This window comes from Trachemys scripta, chromosome 5 (genome assembly GCF_013100865.1).
Source record: "Trachemys scripta elegans isolate TJP31775 chromosome 5, CAS_Tse_1.0, whole genome shotgun sequence".
Classification (NCBI taxonomy): Eukaryota; Metazoa; Chordata; order Testudines; family Emydidae; genus Trachemys; species Trachemys scripta.
In genome coordinates this window covers 43,066,818-43,087,201 of record NC_048302.1, presented here as the reverse complement: position 1 = coordinate 43,087,201, position 20,384 = coordinate 43,066,818, and the positions used below count along the sequence as shown (strand labels likewise).

The window sequence follows — 20,384 nt, the reverse complement described above, 5'->3', positions numbered from 1 at the left end:
AGTTTTAAGCTATAGTGATACAAATTTCAGAATTAACTGGACAAGATACCTTTAGGCACTATTTTAAGGAACTATGAAAAAAAGTCCATTAAAAATGTTAAGAAAGTAACTGCCTTGTCCATCTTTCTTGTTAGCCCATTTGGTTGTAAAACAAAGTGCTTAATCTGCAGTATTAATCTGCAATATTTTTAAACTTTGACAGCTATTAAAGTAGCTACCATACTTCTCATTGAGATACAATCTCAGAGCTGTATGAGATTACTTGGGAAAAAAGGCAGGTGTTCTGTCTGCCAGGGATACAAAACGAATATCTACAGAGTTCTGATTTAGAAATCAAATTAGAAAGTTAAATTAGATATGCCAAGTGTCCCAAGACTATTACTAATATAGTCAAAGAACAGCACTTCAAAATGTTCATGTTCAGAGGGAAAAGTTGTTTAATGCCTGGTTCTCAAGCTTATGATGAGCAGCGAGATCACATATTGTTTTACAGAGTAACAAATGCATATAGGCAAAGTAGTGTATTGTTCTGCAGGCCCTTATTGGTAAAAGATGAGAGAAATAGAGTTCTAGCAACATTGGTTAGCCTGAACCATACCATTTTGATAATCTTAACAACTGATAAACTAGTAATTCTTGTGAGTATTTAGATCAACTTAAACTTGAAGTACATCTAAATAAAGAAATGCTCAATTCAGGGCAGGATTCTTGAATCTCATCTTAAGCTTTTTCTTTTAAGTGATATTTTAGACCATAATAAACTTGTATTTTTCCTTTTCTCTTCATGTTAGTACCATGTATGTATCTAAAATTAAACAGGAGGGTCAGCCTGCAGAACTGCACTTCTGGTTTTAACCAGAGTTTGGGTGTACACTCATAAGGATCTGGCTATCTTGCCTTCTGATATACAATACAGCAATGCTAAACCAGAAGGGTTTCTGACTGGAACAAAACTAAATTAAAAGTGGTTTACAAAAAAAATTAAGTGTTTGGGTTTTTAATTGTACATCCTTTATGCCAACTGCATTAAAATCCAAGCATTTAGGTTATGCAAAATATCTCTGGTGCTAGATACCACATATAGATTTCAGAGTACCCAATGTTCACTGCACATGTATAATTTAGAGTATTTTTATATGGAAATTATACTTTTTATGCCACTTGGCACAGAATGTAGCACATTTTCCCCATTCAAAGCTGAATGATGGCAGTATGCTTTAAAGTATTTTGTTTCCAACATGTAAAAATATGGTTGATGGTAGCTCAGGACATGTAATAAACCACAACCTCTGAGGTTTAAGTAACTGGGACATCTGTTTAAAACAAAACAAAGATTTCATTTCTCCCCACACCCTCTTAACATGCTATTGCCTCCTTAGGTCTTAAGGATAAATGCAATACTGACATACCTGCCATGGAAACAGAAACAGTTGAGGAGTTAATCTCATCTCCTAGGCCTGGTACTTGTCATAGTGATCTGCATGTATGCCCATTCTTGTAGACAATCAGGAGAGAAGAGAATACTACTTTAACTCAGGACTAGTGTGACCAGATGTCCCAATTTTATAGAGACAGGCCTGATATTCAGGGTTTGTGTCTCATATAGGTGCTTATTACCTCTTACCGCCTGTCCTGCTTTTTCACACTTGCTGTCTGGTCATCTTAAGTGTGACCCAAGCGAAGGAATTACATTGTTAGTGTGGTGGTAGGCATTTACAAACTGTTGGTTAATGAAATGTATGCATATAAACCAGGGCCTATCAAGCTGAAGATACAGCCTAAGTCTCCCTCCAACCTTATTTATATATTAGCCCTTTCCTATTTTATGGCACAACTTGAAGGGTTATTCATTTTTTTTTTTTACAAGGGAATATTCTTTAATACTCTTAACCAAAACATGCATTATTGAGTCAATGTGTGATCTGTCTTTATGTGTACAAGGTAGAATTTTCAAGAGTGCTTACGTGATTTGATGTTCAAATGGTACTTACGCTCCTAACTTATTTAAGAGTTTTTGAAAATCCCATCCAGAGTATACATCTTCACTCCCTTCTCTCCAGAGAACAATTTGAAGGCTAATATCACCAGTCCTTTACAGATGAACAGGTAGAGGTTTTGTGCAGTATGTATCTGTTCTCACAATACATTTAGACCATTATACTTACAGACTGTTTCCTCTTGAGCATTTAAGGTAATTGCAGAGTTTCTACCAAGACCCCGTAAAATGGTGGCCTAGGACTATCATTCCTCCCCCCCCGCCCACATGCTTCCCTTACCCAACGTGCTTCCCTCCCATACTTTAATTTAGTTTCAGAATACACACATATACATACATTTCAAAGCTTCATACTTTGGATCACACAGTGACTGTCTTATTGGATTACCACAAAATTGCCACGGGGATAACTGCTCTCTGATCCCTTTGTAGTCTCCTTGAGGGCACTCCTACTCAGATCTCAGGCCTCTAGCCATCACCTTTTTCCAGGGTAGGAATTCATGTCCCTCTCCCTCCAGACTAGGAATTTGGGCTGTAATTTCCTTGCAAGTTACAGTGAGGGTTGCCAGCCCTCCGGGATTGTCCTGAAGTCTCCAAGAATAAAAGATTAATCTTTAATTAAAGATTATGTCATGTGATGAAAGCTCTAAGAATACATCCAACCAAAATTGGGAACCCTAGTTACAGTGCTTCTCCAAGCAAATCTCACTTTAGAAGAACTGCAGGTGCTGGACTATCTACCAGAAACTATGACAGGTTTACCAGTGACCAATCAATTTTCACAAACCACATTACATTTAGGACAAAAATATTACAGAGAAAAAAGGTATTACAAAACCGAAAGTCTACATGCAGGCTAATCTCACCAGGCACGGGATTCTCGTAGGTCCATACACCAGTTTATCAGTTCTTTGTTCCACAGTGCCTCACACACTGAATCAGCTCAGGCTCACCCTTTACACAGTTTGGAGCCTTTGTTTGCTGCTCCTCTTGAACCCAGTCAAAACGAGTATATGCCGTCCCACTTATCTTGTCTCCTTCTCCAACCATGGTACTCCTACAGACTTCAGCTGCCTAGAGAGTTGCATTAATTGCCCCCAGTGATCCAAGACCCAACATGCCAGGAGCACAAAAATACATTAATTGCTTATTGGTAATAGTCTATGAATAGCCTATGTGCCTATAGCTTATTGTGGATAAAAATTGATTTTTTTTTTTTTTAAATAAAAATGTTTTTTTTTTTTATTTAAATACAATTTTTTTATTTCAATTACAATGTTTTTCTTTTAGAAGATAAACCTGTTTAAAATGAAATCCGAATTTAATATCAAATATGTTGAGGCCTAAACTATTTTTAAGATAGCTGTAAATGTGGATCATATTTTGATAAGAGAAGTTTATGTATCCAAAACATATGGTTGTTTTGTTTAATAAAAATAAGTTATATATGCTGTTTTGTGTTCAACTAAATTCCAGTTACAGTAGAACCTCTGAGTTATGAGCCAACCAGCTCAAATATACTTAAAATGTCAGAAATATTTAAGTTATCCTTTATATCTACCGAAAATGCTTGTTAGTAGAGGTTTTGCTGCAATTTAAAGAGTAATTTAGTATCTGCATTGGTTTTAATCAGAGCAAGCACATCAGTGTTCATTGGGTTACTTACCAATCAAGATTTGACCTGTTTTTATGGCTGAGCTGCCTGGGACCAAGCCATGAACTACAAGCTTCTCTTCATTGATCCCTTTGTTGCTTCTGTCTTGTTCTTGCTTTTCAGCTCTTCTGCTGCTCCATGAAGACTGATGAACAATCCCTACCAATGCCTCCAGAAGCTTGAGTTTTTCCCTTGCTCCATTGTTGGGTAGTCTTTTTGGATTTATATAAACACATACATCTTTGTACCGTTGCTGGACTATGACTCCCACCTTCTGAGTGGATTGGTGTTTCAGTATGGAGGTTGGGCCAGAAGGTTGCCCACAACTACCACCAGTTCCTTTCTTACCAGAATGCTTTGGTAAAAGGCTTTTCTTTTTTAAAATTTTGGTGATTTTTTTCAGTCTGGGTTCATACTTTCTTTCTTTTCGTGGTCCCTCTTGAATTACCTCAGCTTCATTGTCACGGAACCTGACATGATTCACTGCAGGCACCTCCGAAGAACTGTCTTGAAGAAGAGTTTCTTCTTCAGCTTCACTCAGTTCTAGATAAAATAATTCCCCATTTTTCTGCACACTGTCCAACCATTCAGGCTCAAGGTCGCTGAGAGAGAGAGAGAGAGAAACACAATTAAATGCTAATGCAGACAAGGAAGATAGCAATACCAACTACGTTTGTTTACTTTGGGGAGGGAGTGAGAAAAAGTCTCTCTCTTGAAATTCTATGGCCTTGGTGCTCTAGATCATGTTGAATATAAAAATCCTTACGGAAGAAAAGAAAGGAAAAAAAAAGCAGTGGGAGAACCACAACTGCCCTTCCAGAGTCTGAAGTAGCTTTTTATAGTGTCTTACTATTCATCCATTGCAAAAGCATCATTCACAGAAGCCAATTTCATTGAACCGTTCCTTTCACAGCCATGTCTGAATAAGTAACCATTATCCATCAGAGTGAGGGGTTCTCTTTTAGTCAAACAAGAATGACATCTTGTCCATTCTCTCCCATGTTTCTCCCTTAAGCCATCTGAAAGAACAGTTGTATTGATGGCATTTATGAACAGCATACAAATAAAAATTGAGTTAGCAGTGTACTTTAGCAATAAAAGATAACAGACTATCAATGCTTTGTTTATGGGAAGATTTCCACCTCCCTTCCCTATCCCAACTGGGTTTATTTTTAAGTATCAATAAAATAAGCTTCCATTTAGAACTGATAACAGTACAATATTAGTTCCGTAGTCAGTCTAAATTAAGAGACTCTTTTGGTAATATAGGTTTCCATGGGTTTAGGTGAGTAAAGCACATTATATGTAGTCAGCTATATAATTGAAGATCTAAGGGACAATTGAGGTGACTCCAACTGGACAGATTTCTGATGGAATGTTTATGAAGGAACTCCATGATACTGTTTTTCCTTCCTGAGGCCCCCATGAGAGCCCTTCTGAGGAAGATCCACAGTTTTGTTTACTTAGATTGTAACGTCTTGGAAGCAAGGAATATATGTTTTCTGTGTTTGTACAGCACCTACCATAATGGGGTCCTAGCCCACACCTGGACTCCTAATTGCCAAGATAATATAAATAACTTGGTGGTAGGAGTCATTCTGCACAGCATTCTCCATCTGCAGACAAACAAACATCTGCACACAAGTTCATGCTGCTTGGGGGGAAAGTTAACTGAGTCTCCATGTCTCTCCCATCCTCATCCCCATTATCCATCCTCCAGCTTCCACAGGAGTACTGCAGCTGGGGAGGGAGGAGCAAGCAGAGCAGCAGCATAGAGGGATTTGCTCATGGGGGGGAGGGTTGGGAGTTCTGGGAGGGGGGCTGTCAGGGGGCAGGGGTGGGGAGAGGGATCGGAACAGTCAGGGAACAGGGAGCAGAGGGGTTTAGATGGGTCGGGAGTTCTGGGGGGGGGGCTGTCAGGGGGTGGGGAGGGGTTGGATGGGGCGTGGGAGTCCCAGGGGTCTGTCTGGGGGTGTGGATAAGGGTTGGGGCAGTCAAAGGACAGGTAGGGGGTAGTGTCTCAGGAGGGGGCAGTCAGGGGACAAGAGGCAGGGAGGCTTAGGTAGGGGGTGGAGTCCTGGGGGGCAGTTAGGGGCAGGGGTCAGTCAGGGGACAAGGAGCGGGGGGAGGGTTGGGGGTTCTGAGGGGGGCGGGAAATGGGAGGGGCAGGGCTAGGGCAGGAGCGGGGCTCTTCCCATCCTCTTTTTTGCTTGCTGAAATATGGTAACCCTAGTTTCGTCAGAACCCTTCCTGGTTTCTGCCAGCTTGCCTGGTGGGCTGCTGAGGAGACCAGTATCTAGGGCTTTTAGGATCTATGCTGAACAGCTGGGGAGCCTTGGCTCTGCAACAGGAAGTCTGGAAGCCCCAAGAACTCCAGCTTGAAAAAGGCTCACAGTGCTTCCAAGCTGATTGGGAGCTAGAGCTCATGGCTCGGTGGCAAACTCTGAGGCTATGGTTCAGCCTCTCACAGAGGTGGATTAACTAAGCTGATGGGAGAAGCTCACTCTCGTTGGCTTAAAGCAGTGCTGGGCTGCGTGCAGGCCACAGATTGCCCACCACTGGCTTAGAGCATCTTCACTAAAGTGCTACAGGGGCATAACTGCATCAGTGAAGCTGTGCTGATGCAGCATTTTAAGCTTAGATCTGCCCTTAGTTACAAGATGGTCATCTGCAGGGAACAGGATTTGCCTCCAGAAGAAGCATAACACTCTAATGAGATGCACAGAAGCAGTGTAACTGTGAACCTTACTGGTGTTTCTGGAAGAGAAGAATTCCTATGCAAACTTCCAGACCTTACTGTAGTAGCAGAGCTACTCTGAGGCTGCTACTCCAGCCTTAATCTAAAATAGTCACTACAACAGAGGCTGGAGTAGTATAATCAAAAGGAAGGTTAGACAACAGTAGCAAGGTTATTTCAGGATTCTGATCTCAGGGAAAGGATCAGGCAGTAGGTTAGCTGTGCAGAAGTAACAGGTTTCTGTAGATTTCAAGGTGTTTGCTACTTCTGTGGGCTGAGGCCCTTACTCATTCCACCAAACATAGAAAGGAGCTACAGAAAACTCAAGCTACATTTACACTACGGAACTATACTGGCACAGCTCTGGCACCATAGGGTAGCCACAGTCCGTGTCTACACTACAAATTTATGTAGACCTAGTTTATGTCAGCATACAGCCATCACAGTTATTAACTCGCTTGTGCATACTTGGCTCCTTGTGCTTGTGGGGTGCATCCTCACCAGAGGCGCTTGTATTGACTGTATTGTCAGTGTGGGACATTGTGAGGTGGCTCCTCAAAGCCAGTAACAATCAATGTGTAAGCCATGCGTGGACCTATTTACATTGACCATGACTGTATGCCACTCAGGAAGGTGATGTTACTAAATCAGCAGAGAGGCACTTACATCACCAGGAGCCAAATTAAGTGAAGATACTCTCACAACTAGGTTGATGCAAGGCAGCTTAAATCAACCTAACCCTGTAGTGTAGACCAGGCCACAGTCTATATCAAACAATCATAGCTAAGTCAACGGAGACATTTTTTCCCCCATCAATCTAGCTGCATGTTCATTGGGGTTAGGTCAGCATAGCTACAGAGTTCAGGTGGGTGGATTTTTCACATACCTGTGATGTAGCTATGTCAACCTAACTTTTAAGTGTAGGCGAGGCTTTAGCCTACAACCAGCACAAAATGAACAATGTTTTGGAAACAGAATAAAAAAAAAAAACAGTTTTCTGCCCAGCACTTGGGGAAGTGGGGAATCAACATGATTTATGTTTTAGCTAGGGGAAGGAACAACAGTGTAACCCTACAACAACCATCTGTAGCCATCTGAAATCAACAGAAGCTCCTGGGAGCAAATCACACCACTTATCTAGGTATCTAAATATGGACTTAAGATCCTAACTTTAGGTTTTCAGATCCCAGCTGCCATAATCTGCAGAAATGCATAATACTTGGCACATTCATATTTATGCATGAATAGTAATTTTAATCATAATAAACTGTTACAAATATTACTTTTAACAGCCAAGTCTCCTTCTGGGAGCTATTTAAATTATTAATAAGATTAACAAAATTGATTAACTGAACCTCCCTATATGGACTCAAATATAAGGGCTGAAACTGTAGTGAGGCCATTTCCCCTTTTACAGTACCTTACGCCCAAGAATCTCAAAGCACCTTCTGACAGGACAGGGAGCCCTTCCTACCCCTTTTCTATGGTGGGAAACAGAGGCACAGAGCGCGAAGCTGTTTGCCCGAGTTCTCACAACTGAAGAGTGGAAAGGGGGAAGCATGAAATCCAAGCTCTTCTGAATGGAGCTGGGTGGCAGGAGCCTCAGGATGCCGAGGTGCGCTTTCTCACACCTGGTGCCCTAGAAGCCAGCCAGCCTGGGAGCGAAGGCTGCAGCGCTTGACCCCAGGGGACGGAGCAGCATGGCCAGAACTGAGTCCTTCCCTCCCGATAGCGAGGGCCAGAAAACACGGTCACTCTCTACCCCAGACCCACGGGGTGGGGGCGCCCTTACTCAGAGCCCCCGGAGAACGATGCAGAGCAGGAGCCGGTCTCGCTGCTTTCCTCGCTGCCGCCCGCAGCTTCTTCCTCCTGCCGCGGCGCCGGCTCCCGGGGCATCTCGAACGACAGTGGCTCTTCCATGCCGGGGGGGTTCTCACCCCACCGCTACGGAGCCCAGCAGCCCCCACCCGCCATGATACCAACACCCGGAAACACGAGGGCGACATGTGATGCCCGTCCCGCCCTTCTATTGGTGCCGCCGGCCGGGTGCCATGGAGACGGGAGAAGCCCTGTGGCGCGAGAGAGGCCGGTGGCGGCGGCGAGGCAGCTCCTGCTGCAGCAGCGACCGGGTAGCGCCGTCGGGCTCGGGCTCTGACTCCTCCCTGCCTGCCCCCCCCCCCCCCCCCCACGCGGCACCGGGTCCGGGCCTGCGGAACAGCGCGGGGGGCTCCCCGCTAGGCGCGGGCTCTGGCCGGCCTCAGCCCCGGAGCGCTCCCCCCAGGCGCTGTGTCCCCCCAGTAGAGACAAGGGCAGGCGGGGCCGGAGCAACAGACACGACCCCTGTGCCCTAACGGCGCCTGTGGCCGCACGCCAGGGCGAGGAGACCGATTCCCATCCCACGTCTCAGCCTGAACAGCGGACTGCGCCTTCATTTGCGAGGGATAGACCCTGGCACCAGCAGTGGAAAGACTCAGGGCTTAGGTGTATTTCACACCATAATAATAAGCTCTGCTCTTATTCAAGGCTTTTCATCATTCACTCTCCTACCGCTTTGCAAAAGGAGTCAGTATGGTCATCACCACTTTACTGGTAGGGAAACTGAGGTAGGGTAAGGTAGAGTGATTTGCCTAAAGTCACCCAGCAGAACTGGTGACAGAGCTAAGGACAAAACCTAGGTGTTTTGAGTTTCTGCTCACTTTCTATCCTCCAGGCCCCACTACCTTCCCCAGAACGGAACTAAGATAAAATAGAAACTGAACATAAACTTATTTCCAGTAGTGATTCCCCCTTACACCTGCTATCCCAAAAGCAAGCATGTGTTCAAATACAACCACTATTTGGGATAAACTGATGGCTTGCTTATTGCTAGAAGGCACATAATACATCAATATGATTGACTGAACAGAAGCAAGTGTTTACATGGAATCATCTTTAATTTTGCTAATTGCTTCATGTTTTTATAAATTACTATAGTAATTATAGTTTTCAAAACAAACGAACAAAATGAAAAAGGGTCACTTTGGGAAGTTCATGTGGCCTGTAATAATTTTCAAACATTTTGGAATCCAGCTCATTTTTTAAGGAACACTAAACCTTTCCCAAACCATAGATCTTGTTCCAGTAATAAAAAAAAGCAGAAGTTAAATCCCTGAAATTCTTTTCAATTCAAATCTAATGCAATTACTAGTTAATAATGTACTTTAAAGCCCTATCCACACTACAGCTTTGAATTGTGTTTGTAACACATTACTGATATGGGGAGTTCAGTGGCACCTTAAAGACTAACAGATTTATTTGGGCGTAAGTTTTCGTGGGTAAAAAACCCACATCTTCAGATGCTGCATCTGAAGAAATGGTTTTTTTTTAAACCACAAAAGCTTATGCCCAAATAAATCTGTTAGTCTTTAAGGTGCCACCAGACTCCTCGTTGTTTTTGTGGATACAGACTAACACGGCTACCCCTCTGATTACTGGTATGGTTAGTTGTAAACATGGTTCAGGTCTACAGCTACAAGGTTAAAGCTTATTGATTAGTTGCCACAACAGCAGTTTAATCTTTACCAGAGATTTTGGCTGGTTCATGGTTGTTTTTCATTATGGCCTTAGATAGCTTAGAATTTAAGATGTGTAGACAAAACTACTGCCTTTAACCTGCTAAATTGGCTGAGTTGAAGCCTTGGGAAATCCTAGGCTTTGAATTGACCGATTTAGCACATGTTAAAAGCAGTGTGCCATTTCACTATACTTAAAATGTGCTAGTTAGAGCGTCAACATGTTAATATCACAACTTTAAATCCCAGTCCAGAAAATGCCTGAGGCCTTTTATTAAAGTGTTTTTAACATGTTAGCTAATTGTTGAAATTTCAGTGCAGACAAGGCAAGTTGTAGTTTTAACATGTTATCTGGCTGAGTTTCTGTAATCTCCTAAAATTCTCTGAACATATCAATATAGCAATAAATAAAGGAGAACCAGTTGACAATTTATTGAGAATTCCAAAAGGCCTTTGACAGGATCCTGCACAAGAGGCTCCTAAAGAAGCTAAGTAGGCCCTGGGTGAGAAGCAAAAATATCATCATATATCAAAAACTGGCTTGGAGACAGAAAGCGTGGGATTAAATGGACAGTTTTCACCTTGGCAAAAAAGGTTAACAGCAGAGTGCCTCAAGGTTTCATACTAGGTCCCAAGTGTTTAATACATTTATTAAATGATCTGAAAGGCAGGTGAGTAGTGAAATAGCAATTTTGCAGATGACACAAAGTTATTTAGGTTAGTCTGAACCACAGAGGAGTGAAGAACTTCAGAGACCTAAATGAGCAACACATTGGTAAATGAAATTCAGTGTAAACAAATGCAGAATAATACACATCGGAGGAAAAATTAAGGTATCCTACAGGGTTCTATCAACTCAAAAACTGGGTGTCACAGTAAACAATTCAATGAAAACCTATGCTGGATGCGCAGCTATAGTCAATAACCACAACAAGATGCTAGGGTGCATACAGAATGGGATGGGATAGAATTGTTGGAACATTTCTAAAAGTGTGGAATTGATCTGTGTTCTGAAGATCTAGACGTTACACTGCTGGAGCTTATTGCAGTAGGTGTAAGATTCTAGTGTGAAACTTCTGTACTTGAGACAGTCTCACAGAAAATGTTAACTAGTGAACAGATGATTCTAAGTGAATTAACAAAGGAGTGCTTTGGACACGTCTTTCTTAGCTACACAACTAACTTTTCAACTGGAACTGTTACAGAAATCTCAGACTAGAATTTTGTGGTCCCTCTGAAGTAGGCTCTAGGCAAGACTTGTGCTTTTGCTCCTAAAAGTAAAAGCCTGTTATCTATGAATGCAAGTATATAGGCTTAGTCATACAAGTCCATCCACATATAGGGAAGGATACATGTATATATGCTCTTCTTATGGAAGAAAATAAGAGGAAAATTAAGAAAACATGTAGTAGTACAAAAAAACCCTAACTGTTCAGTTCAGCTTCAGGATAGGAAGTAATAGGCAGGGTTTAAGCTTTTCCTATCTTAGGTGACATAAAAATTTCACTGAAAGTATACCAATCTTAATGGTGGAGAATTCTTAAACAAGTTCAGACCTATGACTTCTATTTTAGACTAGCACATGGTAATTTTAAGGCATGGCATAAAGGCAAGATAAAAGAAGGCAAGTCAGAGTATATTACTTCCAGATAAGCAGGAGGGGAAACCCCAACTTCTCAAGCAATTCACCTCCTCAAACCGAAACATTCTGGATAAACAGGAGACACATGAACTCCTCCAAATTACCCAGTGTCTGGTGATTTTCTAAATGGAATATTACACAAGAAATCAGGATTTTAATAAAAAGTTGGAGGTGAGATATTCAACCCTCCCTGCTTAATTCCATTTATATTTGCTAGCACCTTTAATGCAGCGAACAGCACATGAAAATGTCTCTGTTGAGAAGTGATGGGACCATCTGGCATAGACTTATGTTAAATTTCACTGAGTTCAAGGGTTGGTTAATTGTTTCCAGTTGTTAGTTCAACAAGTGAGAAGTACAGACTTCCCTCCCCAAAAGAAGGAAAGCCCATGCACTGCTGTTTTCGAGGATAACCGTATTAGAGAGCAAAGCACCACAGAACATCGGTTTACTGAAAGCAGTAGTGGCAAATCTCCCAAGTATATTTTCTGAAACATTTATGATTTTTGCTGGTGTGGAAACAACTAAGCAAAGGCACTGTCTCTCACAGCAGGATGTTATTTGAATAGAGACAGAATTTCCCATAAGATCTCTGTGGAAGGGAAAACCCTGACACCATTCCCTATACAGAAGAATTATAAGCAGCTTTGAAATAATCATTCATATGGAAGACCCTTTATATTTAACACGATTAGCTGGACTGGTACTACTCTTGACTTGGAAGTCTAGTGAACCTTCTCTCCAATGCTTCCTGCATTAACAACAAACAGACGTTCTGCCACAGGCTATCGTTGGCACTGATATAATAACTATCTCCTATTAGACAACTGGTTAACGCATTACTTTATATAAATGAAAATAAATATAGTTATTGACTAAATTGAAAATTAAACTATTGCTTTTGAGTATTATTTTCTCCACTGTTATTCGCTGGTAACTGGTTTTTCCAATGGGAAGTTGCAAAAGGAAGGTCTGGCATTTGCAGAAAACATGTTCTCTTTTGTGGTAGAAGTATAAAGAATGGTTGTTTTGCTTTTATAAATATGGAAGTGCCCTCACTCTCTTATAGCACAGTTTGGTCTATTGACACAACAAGACCAATCTTAACACCTTACCTAGGAACCATGATTAAACATAATTTGCTAAAAAGATGCCAGCATGATTTCTTTGGTTAGTGTAGACAAGATATAGCCATGGGTCTTGGGTGTGGCTGAATTCCCCTCCATGCAGGACTGAAAGTGATGGCATGGTGACTGCATGCCACCTTTGCACCTCCTGTATTTGGGGCCAGCCAGGGTTGCTTCAACTCATGGCTGTTATCTATGGCCCTGAAGGACCACTACAGGAATAGATAGAACTGAGAGATTTTTCAGCCACACCCTTTCCCCTCCATCTACACCCCCAATGTCAGAGGCTGTAGGTGTGTTGGCGGGGGGGGGGAGGGGGAGAGGAGGAATGTGCATATATCTGTTGTGCTGCTGGCTCTATTGGGGTAGAGATTCCCCCAAAGCCAGGACAATTTCCTGGTGGCTGGATCTGCCAGCTCTGTGGCCCCTTTGCATAGTATAGCCAGTATAAATAGACCCTAGCAAACAATGAATGTGCTTTGACTACAACAGAATGTGTCTTTCTTAACAGCCAATGCTTAACATTTTAAATGGTCCCCAGCTTTCTTCCTCTCCCCCATTTTCCACTGGACTTTGAAGTTACAGGTTTTGTTTCTTTAAAGATAACGGAGAAAACTATACAAGATTATTTGTTGCTTTTATTTAATATCTGAAATTCAGGTCTGTTCGACTTGTTTTTCTCTTGGAAGACTCTATGGTCAACTGGAGAACTAGTAGGAATATGATATTATAAATACCAAGCAAGTAAAACCACAGTGGAGCGGGGAAGAGATTTTCATTTTAGTTTAAGATTGTTTGTTTTTGTTAACGCCTGCTTTGCTCAAATGACTGAAACAAAGTTGGAAGAAAAAAAACCCCTCTTTTGTTAAGAGCAACAACGAGTCCCGAGGCACCTTATTTGGGCAAAAAAGATTTTATTTTGATAAAGATTCACTACCCTGGCCCTTTCAATGTAGGGGTACATTTGTGTTCTCCAAGGGACATCTGGTAATCAGCAAAACAGGGAAGGGAAGACATACAAATATGAAAAAAAATGTAAAGTTAAAAACAAGCAGAAAAGAAAGCTTGTGTTTGAAGGGTGAGTGGCATGGACTTTCAGGTCTTTAATACTTTATAAAAGCAAACAAACAAGCATCATAAAACCTTTTGTTCACAACTTTGCTGCTATTACTGTGTGGGGACAGTTTACTTCAAGGCAAGGTGAATTTAATAGGGAAACGGTGTTCATTTTAGATTAGTGTATTTAAATTAAGATAACCTAAAGCCATAGTGAAGGCTACCTTTGTGACAGAAAATAATAGAAACTTTGAGGAAAAAGCCTTCAGGTTTGCAAATACCACATACAAAATAAGTAAATGCAGATTTCACTTTTTTTTTTTGCCTCTTTCCATTTCCTCTGTCATTGGTGTCCTCAGTGCAGTAAGAAGAACAAATATTGGAAGACAAATATGAAAGAAAAAAAAATCAGGAAGACCACACCAACCCAGGTGACTCCTTTGGGGGAGTATTTTATAGAGTCACCAACTACTTTAATTTCCAGCAACCATTGCCTATTAGCATTTAAAGTAGTAATAATTTGAAATTGGATTTTTCCACAACTTGCTTTTTTTTTTGTTAAATTCCACAGCCTTTATTAGGATCACTTAGATATGGCATATAGGTCAAGCACAAAGAATACAGTGATTCTTTGCAGTCAGTCAAAATGCAAATGTAAGTACAAATAGTACTCCAGTGCATGGAAAGTAAATTAAAATAAGAAATACTATTGGGCAACATTTTGCTACTGTGACTTAAAAAACCCACAACACCCACTCAGCTTTACAGTCTCTGACACATGCATCCATACTGTTCAGATTTCAGAGGGTTCCCAGTCGCATATGGCAGCATTTATCTGTAATTCAGATAAAGTTGCTTCACAGTGCGATATGAGAGCAGGTCTATTCCAGAATTCCCTATCTATTTATTTCTAGGGTAGTATTTGTCTCTATTTTCATAGCTACAATTTTGTAGCTATTGCTTTTAAACATTTTTCAGTTGCAGCTGTGTTAATAATTAGGTTTCATTTTCAGTAGCGATATCTATTTGGAGCTGGCACTGACATGACAGATTGAATTTCATTTGCAATAGCAAATAAAATAATTTAGCAGAAAGTGTGTTTTGAGAAACAGATACTCTATTAGACACAGGCTACTTATGAGCTTTTATTAAATACTGCTCAATAGAATCGTTTTCGTATTGTAATGTGTGATTTAGTCATGAGCCTTTTCTAGTTAGTGCTGGGAAATTGTCTTTGGGATCTTTTTTTAGCGTCCTTTCTTTACTAGCCCCTTTGATAAGGTCTCATTGTGAGTGCTTCTTTGGGGAAAACTGTGGAAAATTGCATGTTAGGGATGGTGAGGGCGGGGGAAGGGGGAAAAGAAGCAATTTCTTTTCAGCGTTCCTCTTGCACTCTCAAAGGTCCAGACGATTTCCCATCTGGCATAGCGTTGTGCTTTTTTTAAAAAAGCAGAAAAATTCAAGATGATCATGTAAGTGATTCCTCTTGTCCCCTCCCCCAACATTTCTATTAAGTGTAAGCCTGTATATTTCCCTGAAACCCCTCAAATTGTATTGCTTAGATTTTTATAGTGCCGTTACAAAGTATCAATACAGCCTTCCTTCCCTCTCTATGTGGCAACTACAGTAAATACCAGTACCCTTAAAACAGGGAGCTAAACAAGAGAATTATTACTTACTGTATTCTAAAATCAGCCAGCCCTTTTATTTAGTCTTAGCATTAAAGAGGTAAAAATTCTTCTCATCCTCTTGGTTACCCGACACAAATAGCCCCGGCTCAATATTCTCTCCATCTAATCCATTTTACCCCCATGCCTCCGAATCGTACATCTCCTATAATGCTTTGAAAGTTTGGGTTTCTTATCGAGCATGCTTCTTTTGTAGGTCAAACATTAAACATTTCCCCATCCTCGACTGAATAACAGAAAAAGGGGGAAACAGCACATTCTCATTTCCTGTCTGAACAACAAAAGACTCTCTGCCCACTAATCACCCTCCTGGAGAAAGCGGAAAGTTAATAACTGTGTCTCCCAGTTTTAATTTTTAGCTGGTTCTGAGAGCGGTAGCAGTTACTGCACTGAACTGCTGCCTCTTGTAAGTATCATGTGTCTGTTACAGCACAGCCACAGCGTGTCATGCACAGGAGCAGGGTCTGTAAACTAAGGAACGAGCACAGTGAGAGATGATCTCTTTATTTATCTTTCTCTACAGGAAGCTCATTGCTCAGTGGCTGAGGGTGTCACACAGTAGTTCTTAGCCCTTCCAGTTTTTTTTTTAAGTTTAGCAATACACCCCTTTCCGGGGTGCCTAGAGAGAAGGGGTTGGAGAAGTTCCCTTTACCATAGCATATTAGTGGAATTACAGGAGATCCTGTTGCCTGTGTGTGTACGGGGGTCAGAAGGACTTCAGATCCGACTGCTCCTGTCCCAGAGGAAACAGCTAGAAAGAAGTGGAAAACAAGAATTGCCAATGCCTTTCACTTACGTTAAAAAAAAAAACAAAAAACCAAAACCACTTCTTCACCAGTCTGAACTGAGTGCCTGGTGGGAAAGGGAAGGTCTGTGAGCTCCCTCTCCTGCCTTTCAGCTCCCTTCCCCCTCACACTAACCTGTGCAGTAGGATACTTTGCACTGAGTCCAGATCCTCCAGATTCCTGGTGACAGGTCTCGGGATGCTGTACCTGCCAACGCTGAACATGTTGCACAGGAGAGGCCACTTCATTGCAGACACAGAACTCCTCGCCAGGTTTCACGCAAGCCCCTCTCCCCGAGTGCTAGTGATCAGCTGCGTGACTGCACCGGGGTGGGTTAGCTATTTCAGAGCAATGAGCAAGCTTGTCATTTCAGGAGAAGTAGAGAGGAAGGAGTGAATGTTCCCTCCGAGCAATTCTTCTGTGATCCAAAGAAAACATGACTCGAACAGTTTCCGCCTCCAGAGAGCAGGGGAATCTCCTCCTTCCCCCAAAAGCCGATGCCTGCAGATACCAGCACTCACTCAAGAGCTTTCCTGAATGTTTTGAGGAAGGGCCCAGTGTCTATCCGAAGAAGGAGAGAGTCGCTTGCTACTGAGGCTACTGCTCCAACCTCCAAGGCAAACTTCTAATCTGCAGATGAAACTTTGAAAGCAATTCAAATCGAGCAGGTGGGAGCTGTTCAATTCTCCTGCTTCCTCCCGGACTTCCCCTGGTCCTAAAGTCCTCCACGCATCGTCTGCTAGGGATCAAGGTAACTTTTGGGGGTGGAAGTCCCAAACGGCAGTCCTGGAATCAACTATTTGTTCCATGAAAAAACAGGTACTAACTTTTCTGGTAAGGACATAATGATCTCTTATCTTCTGAAACCTGTGAATGTAAAGGGAACTGAAATTATGAACTGCTTCACAGTCTGTTGTCAGCTATAGCAACTGGCCTGCCTTGAAATGTAGTAAGGATCTGAAGAATGCTGTTAATATGATATGATGTTGCTGTTAGTCTATCCCCTCACCACAAAAAAATAGATATGGGCCCGTGGAAATGAACTCAAGTTTTGTATAAAGTAAAACAATTCTTTACTGGCAGCTCTAGATCCTTCAGGTAACAACTTCTTCCACTCAGCCAGGGCTCCTGCAATGTCGGAAAATCTTTTTTTGACATATTTTACTAGCAGTTGCAATAGTGAATACTCTTGCACCTGCCAGTTTTATTCTTCGTCATAACAAATGTATATGAAAAATGAAAAATAAAAGAACATACAGAATTTCATCCAACCTAGGGTGGGGTTGGGTGTGTTGTGAATACAAAAACAAGCAAACAAATAAAAAAACGGAACACTCCTCATCAAAGAATCTAGTTGCCTTTACATAGTTATTGAATCACAGGAGGCAATGTTTCCTTTACATCAAACACAGCTCCATTTAAGTAAATGGTGTAAATCTGGTTTGAGGACCATATCCTCTGCCATTCTCATTTCCTATTTATAAATTATAGTCTTTCATATGATGCTTCTTTCTTCTGCTTAATTCTTTGTGAAATGCCTTCATGAAGAGATGAGTTTTGCATCATTTCCAGAACTTAACAAGACTTGGCTTTATCCTGATTTCCAGTGATAGGTAGTTCCACAGTTTGGGACTATGAGCTGATAAGATCCTTGGTATTGTCTCCCTAGTCTCTCTCAGCCATAGTATGCAAGATAATCATAGTAAATACAGCACCGCAATGAAAAAGGAGTGGTTCCTAAGACAGACCAATAAGGTCCTTAAAGATCAGGACCACTACCATGAAACATATCTGATAATAAACAGGAACTAGATGAAAGTTGTGGAGAACTGATGTTAGCTGCTCTGCTCTCTTCAACATGACCGCTTGGGAGTTAGGCCACCATGTAGTGGAAAAGCTGCACCTTTCTTGGAGTCTTTGCCTTCAGCTCCAGACTGATTGAGTAGCAATAGTCCAGCCTGGAGGTGATGAGTGCAGAATCACTATTGCTAGGTGGTTAGAGTTAATGTCATATTAATTCTGAGTGAGATGTCTCTAATGTCTGAGTGCCTAACTTCTTTCTCTGGTAAGGGTCAGAAATTCTGACAGAGAGACAGTCTCCTCAGAATTCTACTATTGCAAAGTATGTTGTTAGATATTTTTGTGTACATATCTTTCATCTTCATTCCCACAATGATCTTGTGATCTTTAAAGCCAGGTCTGTTTTGCTAGGGAGATGGAGGGTTATGCAGAAGTGTGGTGCCCAAGTAGCAGTTGCTGGAAGCATTATGAATGTATGGTACTAACTTCCAGGGCCACTTAGCTGAGCATGCTTAGAAGAGGCTCTTGCACTCTCCACCACACTGGCTTTGGAAGGTGTGCAGGGCAGAGCACTGGTCACATCCCCGTCTTGCCAAGACCCACCCACTTTAAGGTGTAGCACACCTGGTTGCACTATGGTGCTTCCTGCATTAGGTGTGCATCAGGGAGAAAAGGAAAGGTCATGAGTTTTGTTTCCTTCTTTCATGTAGCTGCTTCAGGATCCTTACAAAATATTTGCCACAGCCAAGAGGCTGTTCAGAAAGATAGAGTATAAGNGTAGACCAGGCCTAAGTGGTACATTCCATCTCCTATGTGGATTACAATGGACAGAAAAAAGAGATTAGCAAATACTGCTCAGAGCAGCATCAATTAATCCTAAAACATTTTGTTACTCTCCTTAGAGGAGTCACAGAGCACAACCAGCGCTCAGTTGCCAATGGCAGCAGGAACAGGAGCCAGCCGTGCTGCCATTGTATGTCTGAGCTCTCAGGAGCACTGAGGGAATAGTCCCTTCATAAGCCAAGATAGGATCTGAAAAATTTAGAATAGGATATCTACTGGATTCTCGGCTTCAGCAGTTTATCTGGCCTTGCCTCCAGTCTGCCCTCCCTACATTCCTGCTGGCCTTGCAAAGTGGAGGTATAGGAACAATATTGCATAATAGCAACACACAAAAAGTGGTAGAAGTTTTGTATTATTTTGTTCCCTTCCATTTTTTATGCCTTACGGAAACGTAGGTGTTACAGTCATTTTGGACTCACAGGGCTGTGTATTTAACCAATTTAGTTAGGACAATGTAAAACCTAGTTCTGGTACTAGCGTTTGCTGGTGAAGCACAACAGTAGAATGACACATTGAACATTAAAATCACATTGTGTTGCCAGTAGTTTCCATGCAACTTGTTAGCTTTTCTCCATCTTTCAGCTACTTCTCCCAAGAGACCATTTATTGCTTTTCCTGTAGTTATGCACCTAATTCTAGTTTTAATGATATTATCTGCTGTGAGCAATATTACATTTTGAACACACTCATAACAAAATGCATGTGAAAAATCTTTATTAGAATCTTTTATGCCTCAGGACAAAAAGAGCTTGTAAAATAAATTAAAAATTTTTAAAGCCCCCAAAGCTTGCCAAAATGTGAAAGTGTAAAATATTTGGTTTAGGATTACTTTGGCTTATGAGGTACAGTAACAAAAGATCCAACAGGGCCTTGCTGTTGACAAACTGATAAAATCACAAAGTTTAAAGTCCAATAAAATATATCGCTACACACTAATTTGTATATTTTCCAAGGTCACTACACCTCAGATCAATACATTCAGATAACAGAAGTGACAAAAAGAAAGAAGAGGAACAATCCAAATGTGATGCAGTGAATACATTCAAGAAAGTATATTTTCTTTCCTGGATCTATTTATGTTCCTACAGCTGTAGACAAGTTCCTCACAGCTAAAGAAAAAGCTCCAAGCAAGCAGGACTAATCCTCAAACATGATTTCTGCAAATTCTTAACCTTTGACATTTACAAGAATTATTTTAGTTGAGTCTTGAGCATGTAAATTTGAGATGACTAAACTACAGAGATTACAAAATTACTATTTTATTGTAATTTTTTTCAGGATTTTACAGAGTACCCCAGAAGTAGCTATTTATATATGCTAGGAAGGAAAGGCTGTTAGGGATCACTATATTTGAAATCTGTCCACTTTTATTACTTAGCTCTTATTACAAGAAACAGTTTTGGGAGGGTTGGGGGAGGGGAATCCAGAATGTATTTTTAACCTATTGAAACGCATTGGACTAGAGAGAGTTTATGGAAGAACAGAAATGTAACATTAAAAAAATT

At 41.3% G+C, this 20,384-nt stretch overlaps 1 protein-coding gene across 6 annotated transcripts in view; it reads right to left on the bottom strand.

Moving 5' to 3' along the window:
* INTU (inturned planar cell polarity protein) overlaps nucleotides 1-16,870 on the bottom strand; it is a 92,906-nt gene extending 76,036 nt beyond the window's left edge. For 4 of the 6 annotated variants that reach the window (XM_034771728.1, XM_034771732.1, XM_034771731.1 and 1 more), the window contains exons 1-2: nucleotides 8,180-8,391; nucleotides 3,663-4,252 (exon numbers count right to left, since the gene is read on the bottom strand). In XM_034771728.1, the coding sequence (XP_034627619.1) occupies nucleotides 3,663-4,252; nucleotides 8,180-8,307 (718 nt within the window). In that variant the 5' untranslated portion in view covers nucleotides 8,308-8,391. Of the gene's footprint in view, nucleotides 1-3,662; nucleotides 4,253-8,179; nucleotides 8,392-16,371 lie in introns of those variants that run through there. The other 2 variants (XM_034771729.1, XM_034771734.1) reach the window with 2 other exon arrangements.
* Between the last annotated feature and the right edge of the window lie 3,514 nt (nucleotides 16,871-20,384).